Source organism: Gracilinanus agilis, chromosome 5 (genome assembly GCF_016433145.1).
Source record: "Gracilinanus agilis isolate LMUSP501 chromosome 5, AgileGrace, whole genome shotgun sequence".
NCBI lineage: Eukaryota > Metazoa > Chordata > Mammalia > Didelphimorphia > Didelphidae > Gracilinanus > Gracilinanus agilis.
This window is the reverse complement of record NC_058134.1, coordinates 161,453,441-161,478,995: the sequence shown is the minus strand read 5'-3', so window position 1 is coordinate 161,478,995 and position 25,555 is coordinate 161,453,441. Positions and strand designations below refer to the sequence as shown.

Genomic DNA, 25,555 nt, shown 5'->3' with positions numbered 1-25,555 from the left:
TTTGTTAATTGAGATCATGTATAAGGGTGAGCTAATTACTTACAGATCTGAAAGGACTTTTAATTTTCATCTTTAAAAAGTATGTCTCACATGCTTTTTAATATCTTTTCTGCTTTCTTCCAATAGACTACATTAGAAACTGTATCATTGGGAAAGGGGGAAGCTACAAGGGAACTATATCTATTACTAAAAGTGGTATCAAATGCCAGCCATGGAATTCGATGATACCACATGAACACGGGTAAGAATAGTATGAAGAAATAATAATCTATTTAAAAAAACATAATTGGGGAAAACAATCTATTTAACCAAATTTTAGTATGCTTCCACCATAATGCAAGTCATTTAAGAAAATACATTGAATCAACGTGTGTGTGTGTGTGTGTGTGTGTGTGTGTGTGTGTGTGTGTGTAGCAAATACTAGATATTTGGCAAAGGATAAGCTAGTTTATTCTTAAAACTTGATATAACAGTGTCCGTGGTCTTCTGTTATTTTACAATTGCTCGGATTCAGATACATTGGTTGTTCATGATGGCATATATTATGAAGTACAATAGCTATCCCTGCGAGCTCATGAGGACATCATATGTTGTCTACCTTGGAAAGTTAGAAAGAAATAATCTTATTTCCCACTAAGTCCCTTTTACTGGTTGTCCCTGTGGCCCACTGACTCCAAAGCATGAAAAAAAAATTGTTGTGCCTGTGAAAGTCTTTTTTTGGAAGAGAAATAGTAATAAGAGGCAGATTTGGATTCAGAGAGGTTCAGGGAGTCTGTGAAATACTGGGCTGGTGTCTATTGTTCCTTCCACATTGATGCTTTCCTTAATGATGGCATCAAATGCAAGGAGGAAAAATATCTCTCTCTTAGTGGAAAAACTACTCATTTTTTAAACTCTCACTTTCTGTTTTAGTAACAACTCTAAAACAGAAGGACAAGGCCTAAGTAAGCAGGATTAAGTGATTTGCCCAGGAACATACAGATGGGAAGTGTCAGAGGCCAGATTTGAACCTAGTTTCCCCCCTACTCCAGACCTGCTCTGCTCTATCCACTATGCCACCTAACTGCCCCCTTATTTATTCTTTTTTGAGTATTATATGCAGTGATATCTTCTTTATTTATTTAATATTATTATTTCATATGATATTTAAAGATGTATGAGAAAGAACGACAGATTTATTAGATTACATAGTTAAAGAATGTAAAATATAAGCCCTTGGACACTCTAAAATAGTTAATAACTCCCAAGATTGGAGGAGAAAAATATGTAATTTTCCTAGCTTAATCTGAGATATTAATTTTAGTGAGTGAGCAATTGCCCAAAATATAATGGAAATTTAAGAATCAGATTCATTTCAATATAAAATGCCATCCATGTTTGATCAATAAAAAATGGCAACATTAATGGTCTATCATATCCCTACCCCCAGAAATGGTAATACATTTGTATCAGTTTACCCACTTTTTCATACTACCTATCCTACACTCGCTGGACTATATTTGCAAGATATTTAACTTGGAATAGTGGTATGAACTCTGACTACTTACAAGAGTAAAGCTAACTGATGACCAAGACAAGGAGAGTACTCGTGACCTTGGTCTCATTAACACAGAACATTAAACAAATTGGTTAATGAGCTGTAGACATTTCAGTCCCAGAGATTTAAAAGTACTTTTCTAAATAAATAGTTTCAAAATCAAAATGACATTTGATTTCTCTAGAGCACAGTGCTGTCCTTGAATTAAAATAAAAAAGAACGAATCTGACTTTGTCTTCTGTCAAAGATTAGATTGGTTTCACTACTTGCATTAAGAGGATAAAATTACATTTAAATAGATAGATCCTGGCCTTACGGAAAATGATGTAAGTTTTCTATGAACAGAGGAATAACATTTGAAACTGATCCTTCTACAGTGCCAGGACATGCACTGGACCCAAAAGAGGTCTTATTTCAATCCCAGTATTCTGTGATGGCAATGCATCATAGAACTAGAGGGGATGAATCTGTAATAGATCTTCTTGGGAATTGATTGTTATGTCCAACCAACAGCTTTACCACTTAACTTTTCATTTTGATAGAAAGCCTTACTACAGAGAGTCTCTCCTATTCAGTAATTACAAACTCTCCCACATATATACATGATATTAGGAAGAAATTACCTTCATTGACTACTTGTCCTTTTGGAGTCTGGTATATACAAACAATTTAAAGAAAAGTGTCTGATTCTTGGACCATATTTCAGGGGTGAGAGGGCAAGAAATATGCCCTTGGCTGAAGTAATGTTATATTGTTGATTCCTTAAAATTAAATACTTTATAGACTTAATGGTATCATGATGATAGATGGTCAAATGAATAGAAAAGATAAACCAGAAAATCAGATGACCTCAGGATATAGCCACGGTTTCTTTACTTACTGTTCAACATTTTAATTAATAAAGTAAATTTTCAACCACAGAAGATACTCAGGAAAGAAAACTAAGGGTAACATTCTGAAGGTCCAAGCTCTAACTAAAAGTAAATTTGAGAAGGAATCCATTTCAGATATTTCTTCAACCCCCTTGGCCCCCTAAAATTTTTGATTGGATCAGAATCAGAGGACATGTTCCAATCCTGAGAAATGGGTTTGGACTAGATGATGTCAAGGTCCTTTCTAGATCAAAATCTATGCCTCTATGATTCTATGAACTAAAGCAGAGAGCAGAAAATCTAGTATGCTATGAATGAATAAATAAATTAATGGCTGGATGAAAGAAAACATGAATGCCAGTTAGCCTTCATCCTATATTTAGAATTTCACTATGTGGACCAATTGACTACATCATAATGGGGAAGTGGGAAGAGAAGGGGAAGGAATAAGGATTCATATGAAGCCTACTATGTGTCTAGCACTTTACAAATGTCATCTGATTTGACTCTCACAAAAACTCTGTGCAATACATGCTGTTATTATCTTCATTTTACAGTTGAGGAAACTGAGGCAAACAGGAGTTAAATTACTTGCTCAGTAATTTATTAAAAAATTAATAAAACACCCCAGGGGCACAGGGCTGGGACATTTTTAAAGCCACATTTAAATTCAGATCTTTCTGACTCAAGGTTGAACTGAGCTACCTAGCTGTCTACAACAAGAACAGAAACAAAAACAAGAAGCAGCACTCAAAGTTTCACCTCAGGTTTAGCAAATAAGCACAAAAACAACCATATTAACACAGTAGCACAGTTAGGACATAATAAGTCCTTAATAAATATTCGTTAGCTTGGCTTAACTTGATCTTACTCAGGTATAATAACAACTGTAATGATAGTAACTAGAAGTTAGGTAAAAATTTAAGTTTTGTAAACTCCAGTACAAGTATCTCAATGTATTTTCACAACAGCCCTGGGAGTTAGGTGCTATTGTTATCCCTATTTTGCATAAGAAGAAACTGTGGCATACAGATATTAAGTGATTTTCCCATTTCTAGTCCACCCAAGTATTATGTCTGAAATAGGATTTTAACTCAGGTCTTTCTGACTCTAGATCCAGTGCTCTGTGGATCGATCAAGTAGCCTTGAAGACTAGATGCACTAGAAACCCTGAATGGAAATTAAAGGGAATCTTTTGTTCTTGGTTTCCTGGAAACTTTTGATACAGAATTAAGGCCAATCATGATAATGAACTAACTTTATATCTTCTCTCCATTTTCTAAGGAGGATGAATTCTATTTTTTTCCCTAAGCACAATTCTTTCTTTTATATTTTGTCCCATTGGCATCCATACTTTTGACTGTCTTTCACTCCTAATCTACATAGAGTGGGGGTGGGGCAAGGAGATGGAACAAAAATGTTCCTAAAATAATAATCTTTCTTTTTTCCCTTTTTCTTTCCTTCCTCCCTCCCTACTTCCATCCTTTTCATCCCTCCCTCCCTCCCTTCCTTCCTTCCTTCCTTCCTTCCTTCCTTCCTTCCTTCCTTCCTTCCTTCCTTCCTTCTATCCTTTCCTTCCTGTTTTCCTTCCTGTTCAGCATTTGATAAGATGTACCTTGCTTTAGGCAAACCTGAATTAGGATACTGGGAATGATCATATAGTTTAGCCTAACTCCATAATTTTACTGTTAAGGAAAATGTTGTTCAGAGAGGTTAGGCAACATGCCAATCACATTACAAGTTAGCAGTGGAGACAGGCAGGACTAGCTATCTGTAGTTCATCGCTCTTATTTGTACAGCCAGTCACCATATCAAAGGTGTGCAGGATCCTTTTTACAGTCACAATAATTTATGGGTTCCAAAAATCTAAGTGTAGTTTTAATGTGCCAAAGCCTAAAACTGCAGGAGGTTTTTTGTGGCACTATTTCTTAAAATGAAAGCTGTACTGAAGTATTTAAAGTAAACATGTTTATTTGTTACTTTTAGAATACACAGATCCTATCCAAAGGAGGTCTACCTATATGCAAACTCATTTGTTATTCTCCTGCTTTTTAGAGGCCCACTTTAATGTGTCCATTTTAGATGCAGTCTGCATGAGAAAAGCGACTGCCTTTTATTTAATTATATTTTGCTGAGGCTATTGTCATAATGAAAACTTCAAAGAGTGGTCAGAAAGACATATGTGATCCTAGTTGAACAATGCAGTCATGAAATGGGGAAATTACTGACTTTTGTTTAAAAAATAGCCTAAAATTGTTTTAGGGTGATGGAGCTAACTTGTTGGTAACAGTATAAAGAAACAAAACTAAAGCACAACAAAACAAAAACAAATCATATGAAGATTCTAAAGTACATTATAAGGGGCAGCTGGGTGGTTCCCTGGATTGAGAACCAGAGGTCCTGGGTTCAAATTCAGTCTCAGACACTTCTACCTGTGTGACCCTGGGCAAGTCACTTAACCCCCATTGCTTAGCCTTTACCACTCTTCTGCCTTAGAACCAATACACAGTAGTGATTCTAAGATGGGAGTTAAGGGTTTTTGAAAAAAATAAAGTACATGATATAGAAACTTTGAAATTATTCTCTCACAGTAGTAGCAAGAAACTTAATAGGTTTAAGAGGCTCTCTAGTGCAAAACGAGCCTGGTAACTCCCTAAAGCTTTAAGTTACAGAGAAGATACCCACCTGTACTGTAGGGATGAGGGGCTCCCCATCCATCATTTCCTACTAACAATGAAATAAAATATTCAGTCTGTCTCTCTTTGTATTCAACACTACCTCTCCCCTACCAAAATCCAGAAGCACAGCATATGGAAATTGTGAAATTTTTCTCTTAGCATGTTAATATGAAATTCGCTAGAGTAAGAGAGAGTTTGATGATAAACTCTGAATTCCATAAACTAAAAGTAAAGGAAGAGAATTTAGAACACAAAAAGGAAACACATCCTGGGAAAGTAGAACCTGTGAGGAAAGGCTAAAAGTCCATGTAACCTAGAAGAGAAGAGATTATGTTTAAAGGGTCTGATTCAGCATTTTTAAAGAGATTTCTTCTTTTCCATTAGGCAGCAGGGAGACTAAATGAGCTCTTCAGTCACTTCTAACTAGTTAATTTAATCACTGTACATATAGGTTTGTTTTGCAAAAATCCGGTAATATATATGTCACTGTGCATGTGATGTAGATATAATCACAATGTATACATATTTATAACCACTAATGTTTCATCATCATCATCATCATTATCCTATCATAACTATGGATTTTAAGTCTTGCCAAGTATTTTTTCCTATTTTATCTCAATTGATCTTCACAACAGCCCTTTAAAATAGGAATTATTATTATGCCCATTTTACAGATGAATAAACTGAAGCTGAGTGAGGTGTTCCTGACACAGTATTCAAACTTAGTTTTTCCTGACTCTGTGTCCACCAGTCTATCCACTAAGATATTTAATGTATTGTACAGATGATGGCAGCATGGAATCCATGCAAAATACAACATAACATTAACTGCCTGCCTGAATTCATCGGTAGAGGTAGTTTCCTTATCAGAATTCTCTTTGCCAATGAAATGGGTATTATTTATTTAAAAAAGAAAAGTAGTATTTCATATACTTATAAATGCTTGAAGAATTATAAAGTACTTTCCTCACAACCTTCTTGTGAGATTCATATACTCTTAGGACCATGAATTTAGAACTATCAGGGAACTTAGAAGTTACTAGTCTGGCTCTTTATTTTATCAAGGAAGAAACCAAAAACAAGAAAGGTTAAATGACGTGTTCATCATCACTTAGGTATATGTATACCCGTATGAATGCATGGTTTATGTATGAATGCATGCACTGATATAGATTATAGGATCTTTGCAAAACTCTTAAATAGCAAGTGATACAAATTTAAAAGTGTACATCCATGACGTAATCTCAAAATTCCTAATTAATAGAGCACAATGGTTGGTCAAATTTACATTAACATCACCACATTGTTCTTTGTTTCTTCATATTTAAAATAAAGATGATAGAAGGATATAAACCCTTCTATAAGGATAGTCTATATGTGCCATTTTTAAAAGAAAATTTCCTAAAAAGTTTAACATATAACTTGGAATGAATGGCTTAAATCCTGACTCATAGTTTTTGAAGTCACAAATTTTACTGATGACCTATTTCATGCTCTGATTCAATACTGCACATTATAAAAAGTCGTTTAGTAAATGAAGTAATGATATGTTCATTGGTTTCACAACCAAGGAAAGAACGATGATCTCATTCTTGAGTGGGCAAAGAAATGAAAAAAAGCAAGGCATTTAACTTTTTTTCATTATTTGGAAACCAGTTCTAGGCCTTATCTCAAGAAAAAACAAACAACAACCCTCATTTTTATAGCATTGATAGAAACAGTCATTATTAAAGGTATACTGAACTTTAATATAGCCTTATTTCCTTATAGTATTTGTTAATGCATTCTGTGAATGTGGTATTTATGTGTTCTCAGTTCTAACATATAAAATAGTATACTATAATTTATTTAAAAATAAATAGAAAAACACATTTTTGTCATTTCAATTTGTGTTTTGAAAATGCTTCATAAGGACAACCAACATGGAATTTTTAAACTTCCTGGCTTGCACAATATTTGCCACAAAAATTTCCCTGAGGATTCTTGCTGTCTTTCTCTCTTTTTCTTTCTCCCTCCTTTCTCTTGCTCTCCCTCTTACTCTCTTTTCTTTCCTTTTACTTTCTTTCTTCCTCTTTCCCCCTCCCTCTTTTCCTTTTTCTCTCTCCTCTCCTTGTCTCTCCAAACAATGTCATTATTTCTTGTATTTCTTTTCCTCACAAAAGTAACATTAGACCCTGTCTTCAGAGAGTTTAACATAGTCTGTCTGTCTGTCTGTCTGTCTGTCTCTCTCTCTCTCTCTCTCTCTCTCTCTTTCCTTTTACTAGTACAAGATTAAGATAATCTGTAATAGAGGGGAAAAAGACAGATAGGAGAGTAGTTGCCAGGGTAAGTCACTTTGATACTGAAAGTTCCAGAAATTGATTTGGGGACATACAGGATAAGATTGGCCTACCCTATCCAGGAAAAATAGCAACATTGATTTAATCATGTTTCCAAAACTAGAGATTGAGAGAGAAAGGGCAACAAAGGAGTCTAAGATTTAGGAGTCTAAGATTTAGGAAGAAATGGATGGAGAATAGGAAATGAAATAATACATGGCATGGGCTTTCATACAACTAATAAGCAAAGAATAGTAGACAGTAGTTACCAATCAGGACAGTAAGACCTTGGGGGGAAGTTCTAGGGCTTGATCTATGGTGTGGGCTTCAGGAGAGGCATTGCCTGCTCTGGATTTTAAGGAAATATATTGAGGATATTGAGGAAATGGCAGGAGAATAGGGATTGAGATCAACAAATTGTTAGTAATGTTTGGTCCTCATGAAGTTCTTGGGGAACTATAAATTTAAATGGCTTACCTAGGGCATCATAGTCACATGTATTAAAGGAGGGGTTTGAACCCAGGTTTCCTTGAGTTTTTTCCCATTATTCCAGAAGGCCACAGCCTTTCTCTAACTTTTCATCATGAACTAGAATCACATAGGCACTCGGAATCCAGATTTGGAGCAGATGGAGAGCAACTCTGTCAATATTTAAAATGGAAAATCTATTTACAAGTGAGTTCCGTAATATATGAAGGTGTTTGAAAAATCAAGGTAGTCATGTATTATGGGGGTGAGGTTCCAAAACTGAAAATAAAGTGAAAACAAGATATAGTTAAATTTATCCTTGAAAATCCCTTAAGCCACTCATAAAAATGTATAATACTATATTATTAAAAAGTTGAAGGGGAAAGGAGCTGAGACCTCTAAAAGGAAGGCAACCTGTATTAGAAAACTATAGGTCTAATTTGTTTGTTATAAAAATTGAATATAAATTATATTTTTCACTAAACTCAGTTAATCTTGTTGGTCAAGATAGAAGGAAGAACTAATTTTCAAGTAGAAAGGGGAAAATATATAAAGACTTAACTGTTAGGAAAATTTTTAAGGGGAAAATAAGTGAAAGACTTTAATACATATGCTATAGATCAATGGTTCCCAAACTTTTCTGGCCTACTGTCCCCTTTCCAGAAAAAATATCACTTAGCCCCCTGGAAATTAATTTTTAAAAATTTTAATAACAATTAATAGGAAAGATAAATGCACCTGTGGCCATCACTGCCCCCTGGATCACTGCAGCATCCAATACCGCCACTTTGGGAATCACTGCTATAGATCTTGTACTTCCCATATCTATGAGAGTGGAATCCCATAACTACATAAAGTGTTACTCGTTCCCTGCTTCACTGTGAGGCAGAGAGCACCCTAGGAAACCAAAACAACACGACAGTGGCATTCTAGGTTACCAGGAATATAAAAAAGGCCAACTAAGGCTGTCCCTCTTATTAGCTGTTCTGCCCTAAGTAGAGGGTGGCTGGTGGCATAGTGGATAGAGCCCCAAGCCTGGAATTTGGAAAACTCACCTTCTTGAGATCAGATATTGCCTCAAACAATTACTAGCTGTGTTATGCTTGGTAAGTCACTTCACTTGTTTGCCTCAGTTTTCTCATCTGTAAAATGAGTTCAAGAAGGAAATGGCAACCCATTCCAGCATCTTTGCCAAAAAAAAACAAACCCAAATGGGGTCTCAAAGAGTTGGACACAACTGAAAAGACTGAACACAATAATCCTGAATTAGACTACCACATGAATTATATGCTGCCCATGAACAGCAGATATAGTTCTTCTATCTTGAGCTCAAATGGAGAGTTCTTGTCTGTATTATTTAAAGCACTACTTCTCTCTCTCTCTCTCTCTCTCTCTCTCTCTCTCTCTCTCTCTCTCTCTCTCTCTCTCTCTCTCTCTCTCTCTCTTCCTCTTCCCCTCCTTTCCTCTCATTCTCCCAAGTTTGTCTGTTTGTCTGTCTGTCTCTCTTTTACATGCACCCCTTCCATATATACATATATTTTACTAATATTGCTAAGCTTGTGATTCAAATCATGAAAGTTTCATATGGATATAATGTGAAACCAGTGTAGCTAATAAAAGACTGAAGATTAAGCATTTTTCTGGTTTAATTAAAACAAAGGGCAAAAGTGAGCTATTTCTCTTCAAATCGGATGAGTCTGGGTGGGTGCATGAGAAATACCCCCGCACCTCGTGAGTAATAAAGCAACATTTACAATAAGATTTGCATGCTCTTATACTGTAATGATTATCATTTTAAAACTAGCTTTTTGCCTTCGAGCTATCGGGGTAAAGACCTACAGGAAAATTACTGTCGAAATCCACGAGGGGAAGAAGGGGGACCTTGGTGCTTCACAAGCAATCCAGAGGTACGCCATGAAGTCTGTGACATTCCTCAGTGTTCAGAAGGTAAATGAACAACATTAACGCATGGTGGGATACTCTTGTTTCTTTTTAATGTGGAAGTCTAATCCTTATGATTGTAAATAGTAACTAATCAAATTACCACTGAACAGGGGCATTAGAAATGCTGTCCTGCTTATATGTGACTAATGTAGAGATTAACCTTTACGAGGATTGTTAAATATGGAGGGAATATAGCTCTAGTTCCAATGCAAAATAATGAACGTGGTTCTTTCCTGCAGGTGGCAATAGGAGCTGGCTGAGTTAAACCCCAGAGAGAGAGCCTTGAGGTAGCTTCAGGCATCCCTTCATGGGGAGAACAGGAGAGGGAGAAACTCTCTCCTTCAGGGGTATGCCCGTGTGCACACACACACACTCACACACATTGCTCCTCTTCGCTTCGGCCCCTTCCTTACAACTCCAGAGGGGCAGGTTAGGGAGTAGACCTGTTAGCCATGTATCAATTCCACTCACCAGACAGCTGCTTCTGTGGAAGCTTTGTCCTGGAAGACACCGGAGAAGAACATAGGATTGGGACAATGCAAGGTTTTTTACTCTGGGTGCTTTGGAGGACATGGTACAAGTGCTTTACTGGACATATGAGGAGCACTGAGCACAACACAGAATATTATCTGAGAGGTTACAGTAGTGGTTCCCAAGCTTTCTGTATTGAAGGCACCCTAAATCCATTTTGATTTTTTTTTACCTCCTCCCACAGCATAAATGAGCATTGTCTCAACTATTGCAGTGGAAAACCGAATGACTCACAAGATGGAAGAATAAGCATTTCAGCATTGTCTGTGGTTTTATTTACTTAGGTAAATCTGGCTGCTAAATAGTTGGAACCTTGAATTTTGTCAGAAATTCAACATTTAAAAAGTACATCCAAAACGTGAATTCTGTTGTATTAGGAATTCATTTTTTTAAGTACTCAGGGATTTACTGGAATGGTGCCTATGTTTTCTAGCAAGATGTCTCCTTCATTTGCTGTGAACCAAAGGCCTTGTTTGACAATTTCCCTCCACATGCATTCATTTGATATTAAGATAATTTGTGTCACTCTCATTGTTAGATAATTGTTATGGAGTAATTTTTTATTGTTCATTGATTTAAAAGTTAGATTTAACTTTGTGCTTGAGCCAGTTCCATCTCTGCTTTGTAAACTATTACTTTCTATTACATATCACATTCTGTTCATTATAACTTTCTCCATGTTTTCTTTTAAAAAAATAAACTTGTCTATGGTAACTATGAACAAGTCTGTTTTATATGAACAAGGGTATAACAAAACATTTGAAGTAAATTTACACATGAGAGAGAAGTTTCTATTTTTAGAGGGTCTCAGTTGCTACAGTTTATGTGGAAAAGTTCTGAGCTGTCCCCCAAATCTACTGACTTCAGTCAGATGACTGACTGACTGGCTGGCCGGCTGGCTGGTTGACTGACTGACTAACATAGTGTTAAGAGGGGAAGTGAAAGCAAAAAACAAAACAAAAGGAAAAAAAAAACCTGACCTTTTTCCAGCTTACTGTATCTTATTAGCCATTGAACTCTTGGTCTCTCTGGTCAACCCACTCAGAAAAAAAGGCTTAAAATTAGTAATGAGTAAAGAGCAGACTAAGCGATAACCCTTCTTCCCTGCTTCCCCCCAGAAGCAATATAGCTTACTATATTTGGAAATTATTCTAAATATGTATTGGAAATACAGTACAATATATGGGAGCTTGGACTAACACTATCTTTAAAGACTAATCAATTCTGTGTTTTAAAGGGGGAATTGCTGCTATTTAACAGTATTACAAAAAATGTTTAAAGAGAGTTGTAATGAAGTTCCATTTCTGAAAGGACATTCTAATTTATTTCTGTGAAAAAACCCAAAGATAGTCATTGTACAGAATATGCTTAGTAGGTAGGAAGAAAACTTCCAAATTAAAGGCATAGTACCTGGGGTGAAAGTTTTCTAAGTATGCAAATCATCATTATTATTATTTTACAAATAAATCAAAAAAATGGAACAAATCCAAAGACACCTGTTGCTCATTGCTGGAATTTGCAAGGTAGTTGTATCGTTATTTAAAATACAAGATTTGTATTTGTTTTATGTCTCTTAAATTGACCACCATCACCAAAATACTCAATTTCTAATGAGGAATACTTTTGAATTCACAAGATTGGTGCACATAGAAGACATAATCTGTCACTAGGACTATCCTTGAAATGAGGATCTGTCTGAGCTCACGAAATTTTTGATGGCTATAGCCCAGTGATAGGCAAACTTTTTAAAGAGGGGGCCAAAGGAAAGGAAATGCTCATCTGTCAGTCTATTTTTAAGGCAATTCTTTCGAAATTTCATTGTATCGTATCCTACTTATTATGTTCATCAGATTAAGAATACTGTCCCACATGGCTGGATAGAACATTTTAGGGGGATGCATCTGGTCTGCAGGCAGTAGTTTGCCAATCACTGCATAGCCTGTTAGTATACAAAGTGATTTTCAAATCATCACCTTCCACTAAACTCTTCTGGCACAATTGATGGCATATATCTTTTGCAATTTTAACTTCTAAGATGGTACTGACTAACCTATTAAATAAATAACCAACTAAAAGTTGTTTGAAATTTAAATGAAATCTGTTATAAGTTAGCTATTTAATAACAGATGCCAACTATTATTTCTTCTGAAATTTAAATCTTTCACAAATAACAAGTTCTATTAATTGAAATGACAGATGCTCTCTTTCAGAGAGCATTCAGAACTAAGTTACACAAAATGTAAAGAAAACAACTTTTAAGTAATTAACAATTTTACACTGAAAACTCAATTTGGAAAATAATTAAGGACTAAAAATATAATCAGCACAATTAAAGCATATATGTTTTAAAGTAGTTCAAAGGAAAGAGTTCAAACATTATCTGTTGTTCTGTATAAATCTTCCTTAAACCCCCTTCCCCAATGAATTCCTATTTATCCTTATTATATATGTTCCCTACTCAATTAGGTCATAGGCTATTTAAGCAAAGAAAAGTTAACTCTTCTTATATAAATATGTATGTGCGTGAAATTTGTGATGTAATGTTAACAATCCAGAAGAAGTTAATAAGGAAACTGGCATTAGCTTTATTTACATAAATAAACATCTCCTAGCACAACATAATAAATCTTCGTGAAGGGATTAAAAAATAGCATAGGCATATGCACAGAATAATTACAAATCATTCATTTAATGTGTAAACACAGATTCATCTGTGTTTTTATACTGGACAACTCATGGAACACAAAACAAATCTGTTCATTTTTTGTTTATTGCTGTCATCAGAAAGATTTTAAAGTTGCATCAGGCTTTATAGTTTTTTGTACTTTAATGGACATCACTTAGGTCATGTCTTTACCAAAGGAGGACTACTTAAAATAGAACATTTTATTTGGCTTGTATTTATGTGGCCAAGTCCAACATTTTATTTTGATCTTTTAAAGTGAAGGATTCATTGTAGCTGCTATAGAAATAATAAAGATTTTGCCCATGCTTTTAAGTTAGGATACTAAAACAAATAGAGCAGGACCAGTAGCAAAGTTAAAGGGCCATACTTATCCTTCTTTGTGCTATGTAAACTAGTAAACCTGCTGAAGTGTTTTAGGAGAAAGTCCTTTCAGAAAAGAGATTGTGCTGCCTGACCCATACCCTTACAGCCTGATTTGACTGAGAATTTGAAATTCTGAAAGTAATAAAGTGTGTGGACTTGGTTTGGCTTCTTCTTCTCTCATTTTCTTGCCACGCACTGGATTACTGAAGGTGGTCATCCTTTGCCTAACTAGAAACATGGATTAGGGAGAAAGATTTCTAAAGCACCATATAATTCAAGCAATCCAACTTGGGTAACATGATCAAACCATTCTTCCCATCTTCCTCCTATTCTTCTCTTTGACTCAGCCAGGTAAGTATCTAGAGGAAGAACCCATCACTATTTAGAAAGGGAAGGAGGGAAATGCTGAAGGGTGTGAATGATTACATTTAAAATTGAATTTTCTGATTGTGCGTATATGTATGTATATATATATGTATGTGTATTTTATATGTATGTATATGTGCGTATATGTATGTATATATATATGTATGTGTATTTTATATGTATGTATATGTGCATATATGTATGTATATATGTATGTATGTGTATTTTATATATATGTAACATAAATTTTCATAAATGTGTGTGGATGCAATTAGACCCTAGATCTCAGATAACCCATAGTGTGTTGTGCAAATTCCTTAATTTGACTTTTATGACTTTATTTTTTTAATCTGATACTACCCTGCCCAAACAATTGCATCTATAACTGTTGTCCCCTGAAATCCTCAACTATTAATCCTATCTGTTTATTCAGTAGGCTCACTCCCTTTACTCTCAGGGTTTTCTGCTCATTACTTTGATCATATTTTCTCCAGCTCTTCCCTCCTTCCTTTCCTCACCTGTATATCTGACTTCTCTCTGCTGTCCATATTCTAAAACCCATTCTAATTTCTATCTCCTCTATTACGCCTTTCCTGTTCTCAGTTGCCTGTTTTATCTTGTAGAACTTACCTTTATAACTTATTTTGCAATGAAGTCATAAACTTTTTTATGAACATACAATCACATATCATCTCCTATTATGTTTGTATATCTTGCTCCTCCAACTAGATTATGGATTCCTTAAATAAAGGAGTCTATATTTATATCTATTTTTACACCCTTTCCCCATAGTTCTTCTCCATCTCCCAAGTCACTTATTCTAATGCTGAGTACAAATAGCACTTTCAAGAAAAAATAATGAAATTAATAGCAATAGCCCACAGAGATACAGTGCTTTAGAGTTTACACAATGCATTATATTTATTATCTCGCTTAATCCTCATGATGATAATATAAGTGCTAATTCTTGTTATTGTGTTGAAAATATATCATTACAGAAAACTTACATCTGTAGAAGGAACACAAAGGAGACACAAATTTGAGTATGATGTGAACTTAGATTATATAGATATCACTACTTGTATGTGATCATGGAACTATCCATAGTCTTTCCTAGGAAAAGAACAAAGAGAATTTCATTTTATTTTGTATAAAAATACCCAGAAAATTACAGAAGGCTTAGAAACAAATAAGTGTGTGAATCAGGCATTTGGAAAGCTGACATGTGTTGACATCTGACCTATTTGAGGAGTATCAATGTGAAAATGAGCCATCTAGAGGACTTAGGTCAATCCAAATGCCTTCAGCAATGTGCTATTAGCCCCATTCATTTGCATCTTAGGTGCTTACAGAATGCAGGAAGCTGGGGCTTCTCAGTATCAGGGTAAAGGAAAGACTGAATCAGTGCTTTGTCTTGAGGTACAGATCAGTCAACAATGAAAGGAATGAGAGTGGAAAACAAAGTCGTTTTGTGTTTATAAAAATCAATATCTGAAGCACTATTGCAATAAAATAATAAATAGAAAGCTCATATATTGTTGTCTAGGCTTCCAGATTTACTTGTTAATCACTGGGGCAGATTAAATTTGGTCAAGTTCTTTCCAGACTAATATCAAGAGACTTAATTTACCTGAAATAATATCAATAGACCCCAAACAAATCATATAATGATTACAATCTAGTTTCCAGGAAAAATAAACACTGATGCTTTTCTTCTGTATGTATAAAATACCACAGTATCATCTAATCATTTGACGAATCCCCTGTTCAGTAAGGAATGGTCAAGACAGAACACCAGAATAGAGTGGGTTGAGAGTTCTCAGTATAATATTTGTGAAGCATATCCATTGCCCAGAACAGACATATTAGTTTGCCAGATAAGCTCTTTATGAGCAGGGATTGTTTCATTATTGGCCTTTTTATCACCAGCACCTAGCAAAACATCGTATCCACAGAAGGTGCTTAATAGATACTTGCTGACTGATTAATCATATATAAGATCCTAGCTCACAGGTTCAGTTTACATCTTTTAAGAGAAGACAATATAATGAATGAAACAGACCAATTTATATATTTGTAATAACAATTAAATTCAATATCTATATAGAAGAAAATTTTCAGAGAAATCCTATTTTTGGTCAACATTATTATGAATAGAATCTGTGGAGAAATGAGATCCTTATCCACACACACACACACACACACACACACACATTAGATAATACATAGTTTCTGAATCAAGATAAAATTCTGACTTTCTAGATTGGTTGGTTACCCTCCTGTGACCTCTACCTTGTGTCTGGCTTTCATTCTATCATAACCTATTGGGTCATTGTAGGCTGAGTAACTTACTCTTTCAGTAATTGAGATGGTACTGAAACCAATAGTTTTAGGACTTCTGGGAAAAAAGTAGCCTCTGGGAGAGGCTTAAATTCTCAAGCTTCTAGATGTTTTGTTTTTTTCCCCCATGGTGATTAAGTTCTTATTTTGTTCTTGATCTGATTGAAACAACCAAATCTTAGATAGCTAGTATTCACATTCTATCTTCAATATGTTTTAAATTTAAGATTTTAAATTTGATTTCATGACATGTCCTCTAATATTACATTATTCTGAAGCTGACTGATGGAAGATTTTCACATTAACATTAAGAAACAATTTTAAAAATCCTGACCTAAAGTACTAGATAAAAGTGTCATTAAAAAAAATCTCATGGATAAAAATATTGATGTTTTAAATAATAGTGTCTCATTTTGTGCTGTATTAAGTGTCTAACATGTTGTTTCCTTTTCTTTTCATAGTGGAATGTATGACCTGCAATGGGGAAAGTTACCGAGGTCCCATGGATCATACAGAATCAGGCAAGATATGTCAGCGCTGGGATCATCAGACACCACACCGACACAAATTCTTGCCAGAGAGGTAAAGATGCCTACTGATTTTGTGCTGTCTCTACTTTTGAAAGTTCTCCTTATATCATTAATTTAAATCCTTCAATAGTCCCCTTTTATAGATGATATGTGGACCAATAAGCATAGAGTTAGAATCCTCCTTTTGCTATGTATGATACTTTTGACACAGTTCTCAGGACCATCAGAGTTCTGGGAAAAGGAGTTCATGATGAGGACATAATTACAGAGTTATAGCTCCATCTGGCACTAGCTCAAACCCCCAGTGGTTAGAATTCTTGCCATGAGGATAGTTCTGAGGACAATATTATCGTGCAAAGTATGGGAGGACTATTTTATGACCCATTTTTCTAACCCTTGTATATCTTGGGGGAAGGAGTAGGTGTGGAAGAGGAAAATTCATTAACAGTTCTATAGGTCCAAAATACAAAACTAGGGAATAAAATTACTATTCCTACCAATTTTTGGCCTATATACTTCTTAATGGAGCAAACAGTGTGGACAAGTGAAAAGAATTCTGAATTTGGAGTCAGAGGAACTGAGTTTAAATCCCAATTTTACAATTTATTACCCGTGTGATCTTGGGCAAGTTACATCCTCTCTAGGTCTTGGTTTCCTTATATGTAAAATGAGGGGTTTGGATGAAAGGATTTTAAGGCCCCCTCTGCCTCCAAATCCATAATCCTATGAAATAGAAGTCTTTGTTAATATAGGCTATATCCCTACAGGTGACAAGAACTGAAGAATGAAAACAAAAGCAAAGCATCAGTGATCAGTTTTGATCAATTAGCCAGGCCTATGTTTGTGTGGAAATTGCCTAGTGAAAATAAATGCATCCAAACTCCCAATATTTTTTCCCCCAGTGAGACTTGGGTCCTGAATTTTCTGATAATTGTCTCCGTTCTTCATATCTGTGTGCCTTAAAGTTTTACATTTATTTTTTAAATAAGTCTGTTTCATTTTTACTATATGAACAAAAATGCAAACAAATAATTATAGGGAAACAATTTCTCCCCTTTTGTTTGGCATTTATTAGAGCATTTGTTTGGCCCTTTTAAAATTAAATTTCTGCTTAAAACAACAACAACAACAAAACCTCTTACTACACTTTTAGGTAATACCACAGGGAATGTGGTAACAATTAAAATCAAGCAATGATTTCAGATCCTGCTAAGTTAAATGTAGGAGAAAGCAAGGCATAAACATTTGTTTTTTACTACTGGGATGGTGAGGGCATGACCTAGAAATCCTCTATTAAAAGAATAGAGTTGTCATTAATAATAGAGCTATTGAAACATAATTTTCATTTTAAATTTAGAAAGATATCCTACAAAAGGACCAGTTTTCTTAAAGATCATTCTATGGCAGGTCATGTTTATATAATCCATTTTTAATTGGGTTCTATGAGATAGGGATTCAGTTTTGTCTCCGGTTCTGGGACACAAGGAAAGCCTTCAATAATTAGCAGATTTAACCCTATCTGGTGCCCCACACTTGACAGCACATGAATGTCAGCCTCACAGTTGATAGGTAGCAAATTCTAATAGGGCACAACCGCAACAAAACTTCTTTTTTTCCCTGGCTCACAGGATCTGTGCTTAGTTGAAAAGAACTCCTCAAACAGAATGCTGGGTGGTGTCTCCAGGCAGATTTACATGACACATTTCTTGGTGTGGTTTGCAGATATCCTGACAAGGGCTTTGATGATAATTATTGCCGCAATCCTGATGGCAAGCCGAGGCCATGGTGCTATACTCTTGACCCTGACACCCCTTGGGAGTACTGTGCAATTAAAACATGTGGTGAGTTAGAGACAAATTTATTACTTCCTTTTCCTCTTGAGGGCTGGGTCTAAGTGGACAATTATCCATGAAATAGGTTAACAGCTCATTCCACCCATTCTTTGAATTTTACAGGTTTTTTATATTTAAAAAAGTTTTTATTATAATATTCACTCTTTTAAATACATCATTATCATTCTTCTGAAAGTACTTTAGACATATGATTTCATAAGCAAGGTACAGAGACAGGCAACGTTCTTCATTGTATCAATTGGATGAACATATGGAGAGAAACGAAGGTTAATGGACCTGTTCAAGGTCTCAGAGTCAATGGAGAAGTGAAAACTGAGACCTCTGTTTTTCTACTTCTGGTTCTGCATGTTTTCTTTTAGAGAACATTTTCTCTCCAGAGAGAATTCATGTGCTGCCAGTACACCTTGGGGTCTCTCTTGATGAATGACATATATAGGAATTAAAGATAATAAGCATAATAGAAACTTCTAACACCTTCAGTGCACCACTAGCTAATCCCAGCCTAGCTGTCTGCTCTCATATGCACTTGGCACCACACAATTCCTGTTCAGCCTGCCTTTTTGCAGGCTCCCTTTCCTTTAACGTGCTTTTTCCTTCATATGAGTGAGTCTGCCCAGGCAGTCCATAACACAATTCATCAAAAAAAGAAAACATTCATTTAGTACTTGCTATGAACAAAGTTCTGTGATAAGCACTGGGATAAATAATAAGTAAGTACAATAATCACTTAAAACAGAAATGTCCTTAAAGGTGGGAGGATCGGGGAGAGGTGAGTTGTCTTCATCTGCCCTGGCAAGTATAATAAAAGGTAATTTTAGGAGGGAGAATTTCTGTAATAAACTACCTTCGTTTTTGTTTCTTAGCCCTGTCCCACTTTCTCTGATTTATTCTGCTAGTTATCTACTTCCTAAACAATCGATTCAATTTTAAAACACTAAATGTCTGCTATGTACAAGGTGAGAGGAAATGTATTATTATGGAAGGGCAGGCTTAAAGGCAAGAAGAACTAAGTTCATCTCTGCCTATGATACATAACAGCTATGTGCAAGTCACAGCCTTTAATTCTTTTTGTTGTTATTTAGTCATTTTCAATCATGTCTTACTCTTCAAAACCTCATTTAGGGTTTTCTTGGCAAAGTTACTGCAGTGGTTTGCCATTTTGACAACTGGACATTTCGACAACTGGCACAAACAGGGTTAAGTGACTTTGCCTGAGGTCACTTTTTTAGTGTCTGGGGTTGGATTTGAACTCAGCTCTTCCTGACCCTAGGCCCCATGCTCTTTCCACTGTGCCACCTATTTTCCCTTTTATTTCTTTAAGCTGATTATTTACAGATGAGTCAACTATCTACATTAGTGGAGGGAATTTCTATATAACGGAGATTCCAACATGGATGAAAGTACAGATCTAGATTCCTTTTTACCTTCCCCAGAAATGTGCTAGGCACTGTGGATATACACATGTGAGCACACACTTCCACATTCTTACACCTATAATACTTATGCAGGTATTACTTACTGGAGTTAGGGAGAGGCTAAGAAGCAATGACTCTAAACCCCAACCTCTTATTCTTCATCCACCTTAAACTTTCCCCTCTCATATCTCACTCTAACTCTGCCCATCTCTTTAATTGGATACTGTGGGATTCTGGTTCTATAATGAACAAATTTCCCTTAGTTTTGAACCTCTTTCTCTCAGAAAAGGTGTTTCCTGAATCTACCTGAACTTCCCAGCTGATAATATCTATTGTGATCCTCTTCATCACCACCTGTACCTTTTCCTTTATCTCCTATTACAGAAGTCATGAAGGGGAAAGATGATTACTTGTTATTCCTCATTGCCACTTCTATATTCTTCCTTTGCTCCTATTACTCTGCATCCTTCCTCCTTTTAAGTTCACTCCATTAAAAAAATTAACACAATAAAAGTGATAGTGGATTTTTTTACATGTCTCATTCTACCTCTCTTCCCTTTCAGAATAAGTTCATTAACTGTATCACTCTCTTCATCACCTTTCCAACTCCTATCCTTTTAGTGGGTTACTTCAGAATTCATGTTAATGATCCCCCAGAAATCTTAAGCCATTGTTTTTCATGGACTCCTCAAATCTACTCAAATCTAATGACTTACTCAATGTCACCTCATATATACAGAAAATGGACATACTTTATATCTCATCATTACCCACAATCATCCCGCTTCCATAATCAAAAACTAACATTCCTCTTTATAACTATAATCATCTTTGATTCTTTTTTCACTATGTCTTAGTTCTAAAAAGTTCTCTTTATACTTTTTTTCAAGCTCTAGTCCTATTTTCTGTAAAAAACCTTTTCTTGTTCTTACAACTAAAGCCTTTCCCCAAGACTGCTTTAACAAATGTAATTATATACATATAAATATATATGTATGTAAAATATAGGTATATGTGTGTATCTGCATCTGTATCTATATCTTCTTTGTACAATTTTTGTATGCTGTATCTTCTAATAGAATGTGAGCCCCTTGAGAGCAAAAATATTATTTTTATTTTTTTAATATTCTCATGGACTTAATAGAGTTCCTAGCACATTGAAAATGCATAATAAATGATTGTTAACTAAATGTCTGCCCAACTCCACTCTTCAGTACTTCTGCTGGCCACTACTAATACTCTGATATCCTCCACTTTTCTCACTTTCATTCTTTTAGTTAACTATTTCACCTCCACACTACCTACTACTTTGAATCCTTTGCTCCTTTGCCCTGTCAGCATATATCTTCCATGAAACTACATTGCTGGATTACTATTTACATGTTGTTAATAAATCCTGAAGGAAGTCATGTAACCAAGAATACAAATTGGTATCATGTAACTTCAATTGTGATTTCATTTCATTGTAGCAAGACAATCATTTTATTCCTTCCTAAGTGATTCTCTATTTCCTTCCCTACAGAATCTATTCCAAATCTTAACATCACTTCTCAAACCTCCCTATACTCTTGCAGCTAAGGACCTTGCCTCTTATTTTACTGAGAAAACTAAAGCAATTTTCTGTGAACTTCCTCGTCTCCTTTTCTTTTCAGATCTCTCTCTCTCTCTCTCTCTCTCTCTCTCTCTCTCTCTCTCTCTCCCCTTGCTCCATTTCATCAATCTCAAAAATAGATGGCTCTTTTTCTTTTCAAGACTAATCTCACTATGTAAGTTCTTGTTTCCATCTTTTCTTTTCCAATAGACTGTCCTACTACTATCCTTTCCTTTTTTTTCTTTGTAATTTTCAGTCTTTATCTACTAATTCCTTCCTTGGTACCTACAAACATGTCAAAGAGACCACAGATTTTGCTCTCCTTTTGGGCTGCTCTACTATATGTCCACTTCCCTTCTGAGAAAATACTATCTGTGCTCATTGTCTCTATTCCTCTTTTTACCAGTCCTCTCCCTTTTGTACTTTGGCTTCAGCCTAAATACTCAACTGAAACTTCTTCAAAGTCAACAAAAGTCAATATTTAGATGATTCTGTGATCTGGGTGATTTGGGAGTTCCTTCAAACAAAGCAAATCATATCCTATCTATGTGTTCTCTTATACTGTGAAATTCTTCTCTATGTTCTAAAATTTCACCTTGTAGGGTCTTTAACTTTCTCCCAGTATTATAGTTGTCGCAATCAAACACTGTCCACTTTTCCTCTCTTATTCATGTTACTTTCCCATCTTCTTTCTATCATACAATGCCTTGATGACATCCTTTATTTTTGTTCTTCAGAATTCTTCATTGATCATATTTTGCAGCCTTCTCACACCTACCATTAATTTTTCCATTGCTTTTTACACGTATTTAGTTTAAATTCTCAAGAGGCATTTGTGTACCCTGTCTTGCTGTCATTTAATATCAGTAAAATGTTAGTATTGAAAATATGGACTTTTTCATTCAGGGAAAGATTGGGGTCATTAAAAATAATCTGTGATTCCCAATGGCAAACTGGCCCACTCTATTCCTCCTTTTCATTTTTTTTGTTCAGTTTATTGACCATTTGTATTGTCTGTCCCAGATAAATATATTGTTGGACGACCTCTATAGTGTGTCAATCTGAAAGCATGTTGAATTCTGGTCAACCAACATTCTTCATTCCCTTGAATTTTACTCAGTGTACCCTCAGGCCATACTCCTTTAAATGTGTAGTGATATCTTCTAGGAGGATCTGGAGAGTTTTGTTTGCTGTGAAAATTTAGGCACCTGGCTTATGTTCTTGCTCAGATAAAGGGTCATCCATTAGCATCTCAAAATTGACCTCAGAAGTGGTTCTGAATAGGACCTATATTTTCCTTTAGAAAGAAGTTTTGAATTTCTTTCAGCCCTTAAACTAATATTTAGCTTGAAATTCAGAGTTATACAGGCAACATTGAAGAGAACTTTCTTTTGGCTTCTGGATTTGGAAGGAGAAGTTTTGGTTAGAGATAGAGAAGGAGTATTCACTTTCAAACAGGAGAATTCAAAGTTAAGCAAAATAGTGGTTTAAAGGAGAAGGTTGCAAAGCAAAAGATAAAGGAAGAAGGACAAAAAGATAGAAAGTCTGGGGAGAGAAAATGAGTGAGCCTATAAGATGTCAAAAAGGTGAAGTATTAGCTAGATGATAAGAATTCTCCAGAATTGAAGACTTATCACAGAGAGGCTAGAGCAATTCTCCATGAGAACTGTCCATAAGAACTATTCCAGTAATTAAGCCAAAGGATTTAAGAACCTTACTTCTGGTAAATATGGGGAGCAAGGAGAATAATATGGTAACAATAATAATATTAATAATAACAATAATGCTACATAGCATTTATTTTGGGATTTTAGACTTATAAAGTACTTTGCATGTTATTTCAATTGGTCCCAGCAACAACCTTGTGAGGATTTTTATAATAACCACTTCAGCAATGAGGAAACTGAGGCTGAAAGATGTTCAACAAGTAGACTGTGTCATGCCATGTTCATTTTTTTTTGCATGGCCAAAAAACTGCTCTTGATGTCCATATTCAATCAGGACTACTTCCTACAAAACAATGGAAAGTAGGAGGAGAAACACTTCTGTTCTCCAAGTTATCAGGGAGAAGGAAGTGTTCCTTAAAAAGGAAAAAGAGTTTCAATGTGTAAACAAAAAAAGAATAAAAGAAATGAAGATGCAGAGAAGAATCCTGAAAGGGGAAAAAGAGTCATTAAAGATTTTGAGTTAAGTAAAGATATGGGGCTCTTTTTAGGGAGAAGGGAGCTGTATCATTTCATCTAAAGAAGTAGGACTTGGCTCTATTCGGTCCAAGAAGTGAAAAATTATCCAGTAATGGCCAGAGAAGGAAGAGATAATTAGTGATAGCAAATGGTTTCCTTTTGAAATAGCATCTTTTTTGAACTGATAATAATAAAGAATACTGCTCTATTCTTGGAGGATGTCAATAAATCATTCAATTAGCATTTATTAGTGCAGGCAATGTTTTAGTCACTGCACTATGGCACTGGGAATAGAAAGGTTCAGTTGTATCTAACTCTTTATGACTTCATATGGAGTTTTCTTGGCAAAGATACTGGAGTAGTTTGCTATTTCCTTCTCCAGCTCATTTTGCAGATGAGGAAATCGAGTCAAACCTGATTAAGTAACTTGCCTGGGGATATACAGCTATTGTCTGAAGCCAAATTTGAACTCAGGAAGGTGACTTTAGGACCAGCATTCTGTCCATTGTACTACCTAGCTACTCAAAACAAATACAAAAAATGAAACAATTCCTGTAATTTGAATTTTTTTCTGCTGTTATTCTCTACTCTACTTCCTACCTAACAGCCACTATTCATGGTAGCTAGCTTAATATTAAAATATACTTTCCTTGTATTCAGACACTCAATAAAAAAATCTTTGCTTTCAAGGAGCTTTTTCTTTTTTCCTTTTAAGATTTTTTGCTTAGACTTTTTTGCAATACAAAAATTTGCAATACAAGAATACAAAACTCATACTAAATTTTATCTTTTTTTTGACTGACTCTTCTCTTAAAAAATATGCCCTTTCTTTGAAATCAGCCTTTCATTAGCTATACTGATCAAATATTTTCCTGTGTACCTAAAGTCTTTAATTTTTTGCCTGAAACTTTATAATTCTTAGAAATTTTTTTCTAGATTCTTTTTGGCAGTATCATATATTCTTACCTGAATTATCAGAAGTATGTAAAAATCATCAGACTAAAGAAACAATAGAGAATCTCAGAAAATCATGGGAGAAAATACCTAGGAGCCATGACTTCCGTTTTCTATACAAAGATATATCCAGTGCAGAAACAATGTAAGTAAGGCAATATTAGAAATGTTAAGTCAAGGAAATGAATTTGCAGTCATTTTCATTGGAATTTTATAGATTAGACCCATAACCAGCCTATGATTCTTAAAAGTTATATCTTACCAGAGTACTTAAAGAATTAGTCAATATAACTAATGTTTCTTTATTAGTAAACTTTTAAAGAGTTTGGTTAATTCTAGAGGTATTGAAAGTATGAAGAGAAGAAAATATTTCAAAAAGGAAAAATGAGTAGGGATAATAAATTAAAAATAAAATGTCTTGAGTTCATTTCTTAGTCAAATTTTAGAATTTATTATTTGAATAGAAGATTAGGAAATATCCAGAAAAAAATCAGCAGTATTCACAAAGAACCACCATTACTGTATTAAGAATAATTCCTGGGAGCATAAAAAAGCCATATTTTCCTTGAAGCCTCTTTCCCTGCTCCCATAGCTGCCTTCCCCTCAAAGGCTACACTCATGTAATTATTAGAATGTAAGCTCCCTGATAGCAGAAGTTATTTTGGATTTTCTTCATATCTCCAGTGCTTAGCACAGGGCTTAATAAAGTATGTGATAATTAGTAATTAAAGTTTTTAATGATTGATATAGAGCTGGAAAGGGGGCATAGAAGACATCAAAACCAACCCCTTAATTCTATAAATGAGTAAAGTGAGGCACAGCATTTAAAAGATTGATGACACAATGATTAAAGAAGTCAGGATTATAACCGGTTTTCTGACTCCAAAAACCAGTACTCTTTCTGTTGTACCACATTAGCCTAA

The 25,555-nt window shown here is 35.1% G+C and overlaps 1 protein-coding gene across 1 annotated transcript in view; it reads left to right on the top strand.

Moving 5' to 3' along the window:
* Nucleotides 1-25,555, top strand: part of HGF (hepatocyte growth factor) — a 95,232-nt gene that overhangs the window by 20,940 nt on the left and 48,737 nt on the right. Inside the window, exons 4-7 of the mRNA XM_044679054.1 lie at nt 127-241; nt 9,681-9,823; nt 16,568-16,688; nt 18,359-18,477. Of these exons, the coding sequence (XP_044534989.1) occupies nt 127-241; nt 9,681-9,823; nt 16,568-16,688; nt 18,359-18,477 (498 nt within the window). The remainder of the gene's footprint in view (nt 1-126; nt 242-9,680; nt 9,824-16,567; nt 16,689-18,358; nt 18,478-25,555) is intronic.